Source organism: Pygoscelis adeliae, unplaced genomic scaffold (assembly GCF_000699105.1).
Source record: "Pygoscelis adeliae isolate BGI_AS28 unplaced genomic scaffold, ASM69910v1 Scaffold26, whole genome shotgun sequence".
Lineage (NCBI taxonomy): Eukaryota > Metazoa > Chordata > Aves > Sphenisciformes > Spheniscidae > Pygoscelis > Pygoscelis adeliae.
In genome coordinates this window covers 4,992,840-5,004,278 of record NW_008825104.1, presented here as the reverse complement: position 1 = coordinate 5,004,278, position 11,439 = coordinate 4,992,840, and the positions used below count along the sequence as shown (strand labels likewise).

Below are 11,439 nucleotides of genomic sequence, written 5' to 3'. Positions count from 1 at the left end.
AAAGCTATGATGGGTGTTCAATTCTTAGGTCCCTTGCACCTCAGTTAAAATCCTGGAATTACAAAGATGAGGAGTTCCCATGGGTGCAGTGTTTGCACAGAAATACAAATTCTAGAACTTTTTTTAACTTCTCTTAAAAAATAAAGACATTTTCTATTAAATTCTCTTTAATCGTGCAGATGACAGGAGAAGACTCTAGGTTTGTAGTGGACATTTCCTACATTCCAGTTGTTACTTAAAGTGGAAATACTGAGAGAATTAACTTTTTTTTGGCAGGCTGACACTTCAGCTCTCTGTTATTACAAAGGGTGTATTCGAGTCGTCAGTATGTCAGGTTGCTTGAAAACTTCATGCTTTCCCCACAAAAATGGAAAATGAGCTGAACTGTTATCTCAGTATGGCTAAAAGCACAACTAAACAAGTTTTGCCTCTTTTAAGGCAATGCCATAGCATTGAATTAAGGCAGACAAAATTGAGTTGTTGGCACAGCAGGTTAAGTCCATGTATCTGCTAGTACCAGAGGAGTCTGCAGATCTAGACGAGAAAGAGTAATGCGGATAAAATCTTGTGGATGATTCACTACAACTAGTGTAGGAGGGAGTAGAAATTGCTGGATGAAATTCTGAATGTGTTGGAAGTTGTGGGTGTTGGTTTCGTTTTGCATTCAGTGGGACTAGGATTCAACCACTGGGCTCAAAACTCCTGAGAAATTAAATACCAACCCCATGACAAAGCTTAAAAAAAATTGGGGATGTCTGGTTTTTCTGGCATCTGCTGACCCCTTTGTGTTTGGCAGCAACGCAGTAGTGAGGTCCAGATCTGATTGTCAACTCTCTTGCCTCAGTTCAATGTTGGTATTTTGGTTTTTGTGAGGAAAACTTGGAAGTGCTACGTTCTTATCAAGGAGGGGGTAATGTGAGGGCATTTCCTGCTCCCCCTCTTGCTTTCAAGCAACACAGGTTCAGTTCAAGCACAAAGGCGTGTGCTTGAACCCGTTTGTTATTTTAAGGCCAATATTTGGATACAAGTTGGAAGTATAGTGATCTCTGATTGCCTCCTGTACCAAGATAAGTGTAACTCTGGGAATGTCATCAGCTACTGTTGAAAGGCAGCATAAAAGCTTGGGGAAAGCCCTGGGGAACATTTTGCTGCAGTCCCAGCATGCACAGGACTGTGGAAGGGGGGAATTGAGAGGAGTCGGGAAGCTCAAGGCTGACTGGCAACCCCTCTCACCAGGGTTCTCAGCCACTTGGCAGCGACTGGGGCATTTTTTCCACAGGTTCCTGTTTCCAGTGGCATAAGTCATTGGAGGCTGCTCATGCTGGCATCAGTTCAAGATGAGGTGTGTGACATACCTGCAGGCAGATTGCTTTTCTGAAACACTGGTGCAAAGCTGCGTACAGAACCTGGGGAAGCACTGCTCCTGCAAAACCCAGGCTTCAAAGGGATGGGCTGTGTCACCACGTCACAGGGCCGGCTGTTCCCAGCTGCAGTCTTATTTGCCTCCTCTCGAGGCCAGGGTTGGCTCAGCTGCAGTCAGCAGAAGCACATAAAGTTGGAACAAGGTTCCTTCATTGCCCCTTGCACCCAGGTGCCCATGACACATGGAGCTGTGCCCAGCTTCCTTCCCAAAGGCACGCCATACTGCCTTCCCAAACTGAAGGCAGGAGCTGCACATCTGTGAAACTGCTCAAACGTGTGCGAATATTTTGCAGGGTAACTGCCAGCAACCTTGGTAATTTTGACCAGAGGAAGATGATGGGGGCGTGGTGGTAGGAGTGGGTGGGACCGCTGGGTGTTACTGAGACCTTTGCTTGCAAAGTGCTTGACAAACACACGCAATGAGATGGGGCAGAGCAGATACCGTAAGGACCTCCGGGCAGCGGGAGATTAATCACTCCCCTGGGACAAACCCAGGAGGTTTCCAGCAGGCCGTGTTTGACGGGCCCTTGGTAGAGTTTTTGCATGTTGATGTGGGTCTGCACGAGATCTTGGCTTATTGTGCGGGTGGAAACGAAGACTTTTTTCCTCACTGCTGATGTGTTGTCTCTTTTTTTCTTGTAGGTGTGTGATGTCAAACAGTGGGCAGTCCTTGTGGCCTCCCCCGCCAGCCTGCAGCGTCATGGGCCAGTATGAATATTAAGAAAGAAAAGCGTACGTCAGAGCTCAGCATCACCGAAAGATAAAAGGGGGAACTAAAGAGAGAGAACAAATGACTGCACTGCTTGCAAAACTTGGGGCCGTTCACTTTTTCTCCTGAGAAGTTTCATCTTGGCTTTTGTGAGAGAGCTGGAAGAGCAGGCAGAGCAGCTGCAGTGATTTTCTTAGGGTCCTTTTTTTCTTTCTTAATTTATTTTTTTCCCCCTGGTGCCTGGATTTTAAGCCTGTCAGCTGCACTGATCACAAGCACTGGACATCAATATGTGTCATGTCATTGTAACGTGTCGGTCGATGCTATGGACTCTCCTGAGTATTGTGGTGGCTTTTGCAGAGCTCATCGCTTTCATGAGTGCAGACTGGTTGATTGGCAAAGCAAAGCCTTCAAGCTCCGAGGATGTGGACAACAGAACAGGGGGCTCACAGGAGCCTTACCATCCGACGCTGGGCATATACGGGCGCTGCACCAGAATCTCCCACATGCAGCTTTCTAGAAGAGACACGCTTTGTGGTCCTTACGCCGAAAACTTCAATGAGATTGCCAGTGGGTTCTGGCAGGCAACCGCTATTTTCCTAGCCGTGGGAATCATGATTCTCTGTGCCGTGGCGTTTGTGTCTGTCTTTACTATGTGTGTGCAGAGTATTATGAAGAAAAGCATTTTTAATGTCTGTGGGCTGCTACAAGGGATTGCAGGTACGTGTACTTTGAGAGCAACTAAAGATTTTAATTTTGGGGCCATTCAGCTGAAGAAATAGTGATTCTGTCCTGTCTACAGACAGACTGCATTAGACAGACCCAAAGCGGTTCTACATGCTAGTGTTTATTCAAACACAACTGAAATTTATAGCTACACAGCATGTAATACATTGACATTGGCAGCAGAATTGCAGCCTGATGTGTGCCAAAATGAACTGACCAGTGTTGCTTTTGTTTGCTGTTCATTTTTTTTCCCTCGGTTTGAATTTATTTCAGTAACAAAAACTTCCCTCCTTTGTTACCAGCAGAGAGCAAAGTGAATACTCATGTTAAGGCGGTCTATCTCCCTCTCACTACTTTAGTAATTTTTCCGTGGACTGAAGGCAGTTCTGTCAGTGTCTCAGAGGCTTCGTGACAGTGGTGAGAGCAAATACCACCCCAGGGATAAGAACAACCTGCAGTCACACACCCAGTTCTCCAGCATTTCGTGCTAAGCAGCCTCCTTCAAGGCTGTGAGCTTGACAAGCGATACCTTACGATAAACCCTTCCCTTAGCCAGCTTATTGTTCAGCTGCAGTTACACAGCGCAGTGAGCTTACCTTTTCACTGTCAAAGTATCAGCTGTGCTTTGCCTGAAAAGATGAACTGGTTCTAGAAATTTGGTGTTTCTGCTTAAACCCATGGATTTTACAGAGATTAAATGACTGTTAGTAAACTGACACTGGACAGCCCTAGTTAGAGAAGTATCCGGTTTTCTGTACTCTCCAGCGAGCCATGGGGAGAACCTGTCCCATACGCAGGTTTTCATCTTTTGTGCTCTGTGTGTGGTCATCTGGAGGAGGAGAGTGGTCTTCTGCCCTACCTCTGGCAGCCCTCAGAGACCTGTGAGGAGGGAGGGAATGAGCAGGGCCACCTCCTCCACCTCCACATGTCTTCAATTCGTAAAATGGTTTCATCACAACAAAAATCAGGAGTTTTAACTTGTTCGCTTGAATGTGAATCCGGCTTCTCCCCTCCTCACCTCCACTGAGGTGGCCAAACACATCTGTGGTGGCTGTACCTAGACAGGAGGTGTAATGATAGGTGTTCAAACCTTTATGAAGCTCGTTCGTTTCATTTGCTTAGTTGAGACCTAAATGAATCTTATTCTAAACACACATGGGGAAGTAGGCAAAAACTGAATTTGCTGCCTGCTGCAGCCCTCCAGAGCCAGTGGTATGGGCCAGGGACCAGCTGACACTGGCTCCTGAAGCACTAGCATGGCGGCTCTCACCGTCCTCCACTTCATGCATCTTCGGTATAAAAGTGTACTGCTTATTTCATGTCACCCACAATGTAAGGTTTGTGCTTCTGGGGCAGAATTAGATGCCTAAATTGGCTCAAGATGCTTCTGTTCACATGATGGCATACAACTAGCAGATGAATGTCCTTTAGATAAAAATTACAGGTTTTGCTGTAATCACTCCTAGTTTACAGAATTTGCCAGAACCAGTGCGACAAGGAAGCAGCTCTGCAGTGCAGATAAGCCAGGGGAAGGTTTTAGCTCCTTGCTTTCTTACCCTGTACTTCAGAAATAATCCATGAAACCTGTTTTTCAGGAGATGACATTAGTTCCTTTCTGTTGGAGGGGTATTTATGGGAGAGATCGTTTAGCAGCCTCAGTAGATGTTTGGCATGTCAGACTGGGGTCTGTTGAAAAGATAACTTTACTTAAAACTCTGATACCATCTCAAAATACCTAGTCTAACATCAAGATTAGCAGGAAGTAGGTTCTTGTATCTTAGAATACTGTTCTGGAGACCACGTATTTGTGAGAAAATAGGTGCAAAGACAGTTTTATGTTTTATTATCAAACCGGCTGTACCTGTAATGTGACTTGTGGCCTCAAGAATTGAACAGTACGATCAACAAAGCATTTCTTGCATGTTACGGGATAGATCAGTCCTTTCGGAGCTGTACCGAGGATAGAAGCACTTCCCTTCTTATAATTCAGATAAATGACACAGCATGAAACCGGGTAATAGAAAGGTCATGTTACTGAAACTGTTGCTATGAGAAGTATGCCTGCCAGTATTTGCAGCCAGGCATCTTGTGGCTAGCAACTCATTTTTTCAAGATTAGTTTTACTGGGTCCACTGCTACTTTTGTGCCAGTAGCATTACAGCATCTGCTTACTTAGTTGAAATTATTTTCCTTATGACTTATCACAGGTGCTAATTTCAACTTTCTCAGTTCCTGAGTTTTGGAAAATGCTTAAGCAAGTTGTTCAAGAAGGACAGTTGTCAGCATGGTTAATCCATACAGGGATTATGATAGCTAGACTAATGCCCTGACCGGAGAATGAGATATAACACTTGCTTAATTGTCTTAAGTGTAAGATCATTCTTTCAAATGTGAACAATTATGTTTTTTAATAAGCGTAGGAGGAGAATTCAAAAAATAATTTTGTTTATCAGCCTATATCAGTCCAATATTTGCAAGTATGTCAAATATCTCATTTTCAAAGGTGAGATGCACCCATGGTAGTGTCACCTACAGGAACTCAGGATCTTGCAGACTTAATCTCATTTAAAATCTCTATATCTTTGCAGTGGAGATTTAATATAATTAAAAACATAAAAGAAGTTAATTTACTCCTGGAATTGATTGTGAAAAAGCAGTAACAGACACCAAATATATCTTTTCAGTCTAGCAGCATTGCTTGTGACCTGGATGATGCCTACAGTGAAATTACAGAACAGAAAGCAACATCTCTTCTGTTATGGCCCCTGTACAAATGTGCAAACTCTCATTTAGGTCAACAGGAAGGAGCCATACACATATCTGGTCTATAGAGGGGTTTTTTGGTGGCAGAAAATCAGAAATACAAAGCCATAAAGGAAGAAAATATGGCTCATGTTTAAACTCCTGTAATTCCTTTGTTATAGGGCAAGACCTTCTACCACTTATTTTCAGACTGCAGTGCCTTTCATTCTGGAGCTGTAGAAACAGTAATCACTGGCCCTGGTTTTGGAGATGTTTTGAGGGTCATTTCATCTGGAAAAGCATCTTTTCTCTGCAATAGAGAGTGCAAAGAATGGAGCCGTGTAATTAAATAGATAATTACTACCCAGCAGCAAGAAGACCAGGCAGGCTTTCATTTGAATGTCTTTTTGGGGAAAGTATTCTATTTTTACAGTCTGTGAATCACTTGAAATGCAGAGGCTAGAAGAGGCAGCGTGTTATTATATGGTAGCTGATAAAAAACAATTGAAAGTAAATTTTCACAGTAATCATCTAGTTATAGGCAGTAAGTAGTTGGTGATCCCCTATTGACATATCTTGATATGGATATAGGATAGTTGCATATGTGTTTACAAGCCTTATTTGGGCTTGCGTACTTCACTTTGGGGCTAAGTAATATAACCTAAGCATAACCTGGCCTCAAAGGAGGCTCGGGGGGAGCTTAGGACAGAGCCTAAAACAGGTTTGGCTTCCATCTCTGACACAGTTTCCTTTATGAAGTTCATCATTAACAACTTTTCTTGGCTTTTTTTTTTTCACCTCTAAGGGCACAGCTGGACAGAGCTGGCCCCTGGAGTTGTGGCTGGGTGAACACAGACCCTTCCCGACAGCCAGCGGCTGCCTGACTTGCAAGTGAGCCACAACCCGCCAGCGACACCCTGACTGCACACCAGGAGGCGGAAGCTAAATTAGCAGCACATATCTTATCTCAGCCGCAAAACTTGAGCAGGCCCCTATGTTTCCTTGTGGGGAGCTACACCATCATGTGCCTGGGAAGGCTTTGGGGAGGGAGTAGGGGTAAAGGGTGGTGGCTTGTCAGGAAGGTGGTTGGGTTTGGGAGTTCAGTTTCTGTTACTCCTGCTTTGCCATGCTGGAGCAGGGCTGCATTGCCAGGCAGATTTACTGAAAGGGGATAAAAAAGCTCCTTGTCTCTAAAATCTTCCCAGAGTGCTGATGGCTTCATCTGGGAGGCCTCTTGCAGGTCACCACCTTCTCACCACTTTCTCTGTTCATAGTCCACGGTCTCCTAGCTCAAACGGGGCTTGACTAAATGGGTTTACTGACAGAAGCATGGGAGAAAAACCCAAAACATGTAAAAATTGGGTTGCATCAGTCAGGAGACCAGCTGCGTCCCAGCTGCGCGCCGAGGGGTGTCTCTGGTTTGGTCAGGTGAATGCATGGCTGCATTTTGCCATCATGTGGCTTAGCAGGCTGGGCTGCTGCCAGTTACGCCTTTAACAGATATACGTCCAGTCAGACAAAGCAGAGGTTTGTGTCTTCAAAGGCCGTTGCAGGTGGGCCAGGAGCATTAGGTTCCCCCAGCCATTTTGTTGGAGTCTGTCTGCTTGGGCCCAGATGCTGCAGGTTAGGGCTTCCCTCCCTCACCCCAGCAGTTTCTGCTCCAGCATTGCTGGGGGACGACTCGTCTTCTTCCTTTTGAGGGTCCTACTTTAGTATTCTCCTCTCATTACCCAGTGCTGAGGTTTCTTTAACATTTCACCCTACTTATTCCTGCCAAGCGTGTCTTCTTGTACCTCTGCTTTATTCTGCGAGGCTTTTTCTTTTCCCTGACGCTTGTCCTGCTCAGTTGCAAGCAGTGAAGTCTCTTCCACAGTACGTTCTCTTTTCAGGTATCTCACAAGGTCTCCTGCGTTCATTCTGTCCTTTCTATGATTTCTTATTTCTTCCCTTCTATTACTGTTCATGTCTTCTACTGTTCCCTGCTGTGGTATCCTGGAGGGTTCCTCCATCAGAAACTACTGCAGTACCTGGGCAATAGTTCAGTTCAGCTTTACCCTCAAATGCAAGGAAACTTCTCCACAATTTTCTAAAATGAAGAGGTGAAACCCAGTTTGAAGCCAGCGGTGTCTGTAACAGTTTATCTTTGCTGCTGGAAGAGTTTGTTTTACATCTCTTTCACTAAGAAATAGTTCAGGGTGTTATACTTACTGGTCATCATTTCCATTTGGGAGGCTGGGTGATTAGGAAGATGGCCTGAGCAGAGCATGATGGAAACCATCTGAAGGGGAAGAGGATCTGGAGCTGCTTGTGGGGGTGTATGAAGTAGGATCTGGCTGCACAGGGTGGGCTTGTGGTGCATGGGGCCGTGCGGCTGCATGCTCCTGGCTGCTGGACGGTAAGGAGGCCACTGGGAGGTGTAGAGAGGAAGCGAGAGGTCAGCCAGGGCCTTTCTTGGAGAGGGGAGAAGATGCAGAAGGAGAAGCAAGCTGCTGTGGAGGGGGCATGAGGCTGCTAGAGCTCTTTGATGCTCAGAGCATGACGCAAATGGTTGTGATAGTTGCAGAGTAGTTTAGGATATTTGGTTGTAGGCAGCAGTATACTGAAAAAAGCATTATTTTGTCTGAGAAAGGGCCAAGCTGGCGAGCAAGGAAGAAAGCACCTTGTGAGCTCACATTGCTGCCTGTGGGCAACAGAAGCTGTTGCTCGGCTGGGGAGCCCAGGCAGTAGGAGAGCAGAGCGAGAGTGGTTTTGCCGTCGAAGGCAAGGAAGCTTCTTGTTTGTCTTTCTAAAATGCAGAGCATGCATTTTTCAAAAGGCGTATTTCCTCTTGGATTCAGCTCAGAGTTTTTCTTTTCTGTTGCCAGAATTCTGAATTCTTGGGGTAGGAAGAAAGAAAAAAAGGGGGGGGGGCGCATTTCTAATGGAAATCCTGACAGTCTGAACTGCTTTTGCTGTCTGCAGTATAGTGCTTTGTGTAACCTATATGGCCAAATGCCAGCATGACATCTAATACACACTTGGCCGCTGAAAGTTCAAGCGAAGGGGACTGCTGTGTTGGAATATGCCAGGGAAGGAAAATTGAGTTCAAGTGCTAAATTGCTATTGAGCCTGAGTGAGAGTGTTGGTAACTTCAAAGAAATAAAGTGAGATTTCAGTGTTTGTTAGATTTGGTGGTCAGCTCATCTCCTGCACTACCAAGGTGGGCACGTGGGAACCAGTAGACACCCAGCAGATTGTAAATAGAACAAAAAAATAAACAAAAAATTCAGGTTTTCGGTGACCAAATTTGGCAGCTGATTTTCTCAGCAAGCATAAATGTCTTCCATCAATCAATGCTCAGTGTGAGACTCTCACGCTACCCACTGAGAAGTGTTTTACTGTGGTACATGTGCACACCAAGGTCCTTTACCTCTACCGGTGTAGGTGAGATGCTGAGAACGTCTTTACACCCCGGCCCTGGTGATGCAGGGTAAGAGAGTGCTGGCTGCCCCTGAGAGGCCAGGGGGATAGCGGGAGAGTAGCAGAGCTCCCTTTTCGTCGGATATTTGCTCCCAGACCTCAGAGCCAAGACCGATGCTGCTGTTTGTATGTAGGATGCAAAAACTAGGAGAATATTTAAACTCAACAAATGCTGTGTTTTCACTCAAATGCAAGAAAAAAGATGAAAGCGGCTCTTCCAAGACGGGGGGCTAACTTATGCTTAGCTCCTGTCTTCAGTGTACCTGGTGTGGTGGTGAAGGAAATTGGTGGTTCTGAGTTTTGCTTTGTTCGCAGTGACCTGCACTCTGCTGCAGTACAACCCATGAAGCCACTCGAAATCCTCCCCTTCCTGCATCCCCCTTTGCCCTTTCCTTCTCACTGAGCCTTAGTTCCTCTGCAGCTCCTCCCACCTGCACCCCCAAGGTCTTGTTTGTGCTCCGGCATCAGTATTGAGGAAATGTAATGCCATAAAAAATGTGGTCTGCAGCCCTGTTACCTCTTTGCTTAAGCCGCAGCAGGTTGTTGTTTCAGCCTCCCTTATAGAGCTGTGTTTGGGTGGTGGTCATTTTCATTCCCTTTCTGCTGATTCAGCATAAGCGATTGATGGTTTGGAGGGTATTGCGCTCACTGGTCAAATGGCAGTGCAAAAGGTTATGGTGAGTGGTGTGAAACATACTGGGTCTTCTCCTCTGCTTCTTTCATGGATGGAATAATTGACATGGCCCAATATTTCCTTCCCTGACTCAGGAACCTCCCAACTTCACCATCCACAATTGAGTTTCTCATTTAGCAGCCTCAAAACTTTTATTGGGCCACCCTAGATTAAAAACAATTAATGCTTCATTGGCTTTTAAAGTAAAATGTGAGAAGTGACAAACCCTCGCAGCTGTGCCTGAGTAGTGGCCCTATGAGTGGAGAGGTCTTCGGTTACCTCTACATTGCTGAAAACTTGTAAACATTTGGCTTTTCCCCTATAAGGTGCTTTATCTTGACTTAATTGCAGGGTTAGCATCTGCTGCATGGGAGCGCCCGTAGTGTAGTGACATGACTCCATGTGGCTGATGGCCAGCACAGGGGCAGTGCTGTCATTTCAGGGCTTGGGACTGATCTTACTTTGAGTCTCCACATTTCTTTCCCTCCCAACTAACGGGGACTCTCACCACATATATAAAAATTACTAAAAGCTAATGGCAAATTTGCCTTCCCCTCTCCTAAAAGCAGGAATCTGCAGGCTCATGCTTTGTTACAGAGAAGTCCAAGCAGTTAGATCACACCAATATTAAAAAAAAAAACAAAACCAAATCCCTCATATGTCATTCTGCCAAAGCAACCCACAGCAAGCTGATAAACTGACTATTGTCTCCCACCAGTAGCCTCCTGCACTGTATTCGTGTCCCTGTTTCCACACCCCAACATCAGTAATGCCATTAGAAGTTTACATAGGTTTGCATAGGTTTGGTTATGAATGAGCATCTTTGATTTGCTTAATAAATGGGAAAAGACGCATGAGCAAATGGTATAATTAATTTACTGTTGAAAAGAGTAGGGATCTTAACCTCTTCCTCAGCTTGGGGCAGGCAGTGGTTAGGGAACTGCTTGTTCTTTTGGTAACTGCGTACCCTTATATGACCCTGATACAATTTTAAAGGGAAAAAAAAAAATCTCTGCAGGTTTTGAGCCATCACCTGGTTATAGTTTTAAACAACTCATTCTCCTGCCTCAACTTAGGGTATCCCAGGTACACTGAAATCTGTGTACGGCTGCAGTCCTCTGCAGTGACTGCAGGTATGGACCTTGCCTCGGTGCATTGCCCACCGGCAGCCCTCCCCACCCTCAACAGCCATGGTTCCAACTTACCCCAAATCCCCTCTGCTTATGCGAACCTGCATTGAGTGTGGTGTCCAGGTAGGCTTTTTTAAGCACTGATCTTCTTAATGTTATGAATTTTTCTTTTGTTTGTTGTGCAGTGTTTCCAAGTGGGCCAGAAGCCGTCTCCATGGACGGCTTGCAGAGTCTCCCCTTTCTTTTTGGGCAAAGACCTTCTTGCCTCTGGTCATCTGCTTGCATTCGGTGCGTCTGGTAGTCATCCAGAGCAGCTGCAGAGGCAGGTCTGGGGCCCTGTGCTGTGGGTACAGTAACCAGTGCTCCCTTCAGCATCTTGGCACTACCCTCACTCTTTTCCTTTAGCCAGTGTGGACTGCTGAGACTACTGCATCAGCTGGCCTGAGCCCACCTCGTTAGCTCTCATCTGATTAAAATGGGATTACTGAATCATTTCACAGGGCTGAAAGTGTCCGAGTAGGATGCCATCACTTCGGTTGTCTCTAGGTGGATGAAGCAGTCAAAAGCATGCAAATGGC

At 45.7% G+C, this 11,439-nt stretch overlaps 1 protein-coding gene across 1 annotated transcript in view; it reads left to right on the top strand.

Moving 5' to 3' along the window:
- Window positions 1-2,190: 2,190 nt before the first annotated feature.
- LHFPL2 (lipoma HMGIC fusion partner-like 2) overlaps window positions 2,191-11,439 on the top strand; it is a 16,296-nt gene continuing 7,047 nt past the window's right edge. Inside the window, exon 1 of the mRNA XM_009327256.1 lies at window positions 2,191-2,851. Coding sequence (XP_009325531.1) covers window positions 2,422-2,851 — 430 coding nt within the window. The 5' untranslated portion in view covers window positions 2,191-2,421. The remainder of the gene's footprint in view (window positions 2,852-11,439) is intronic.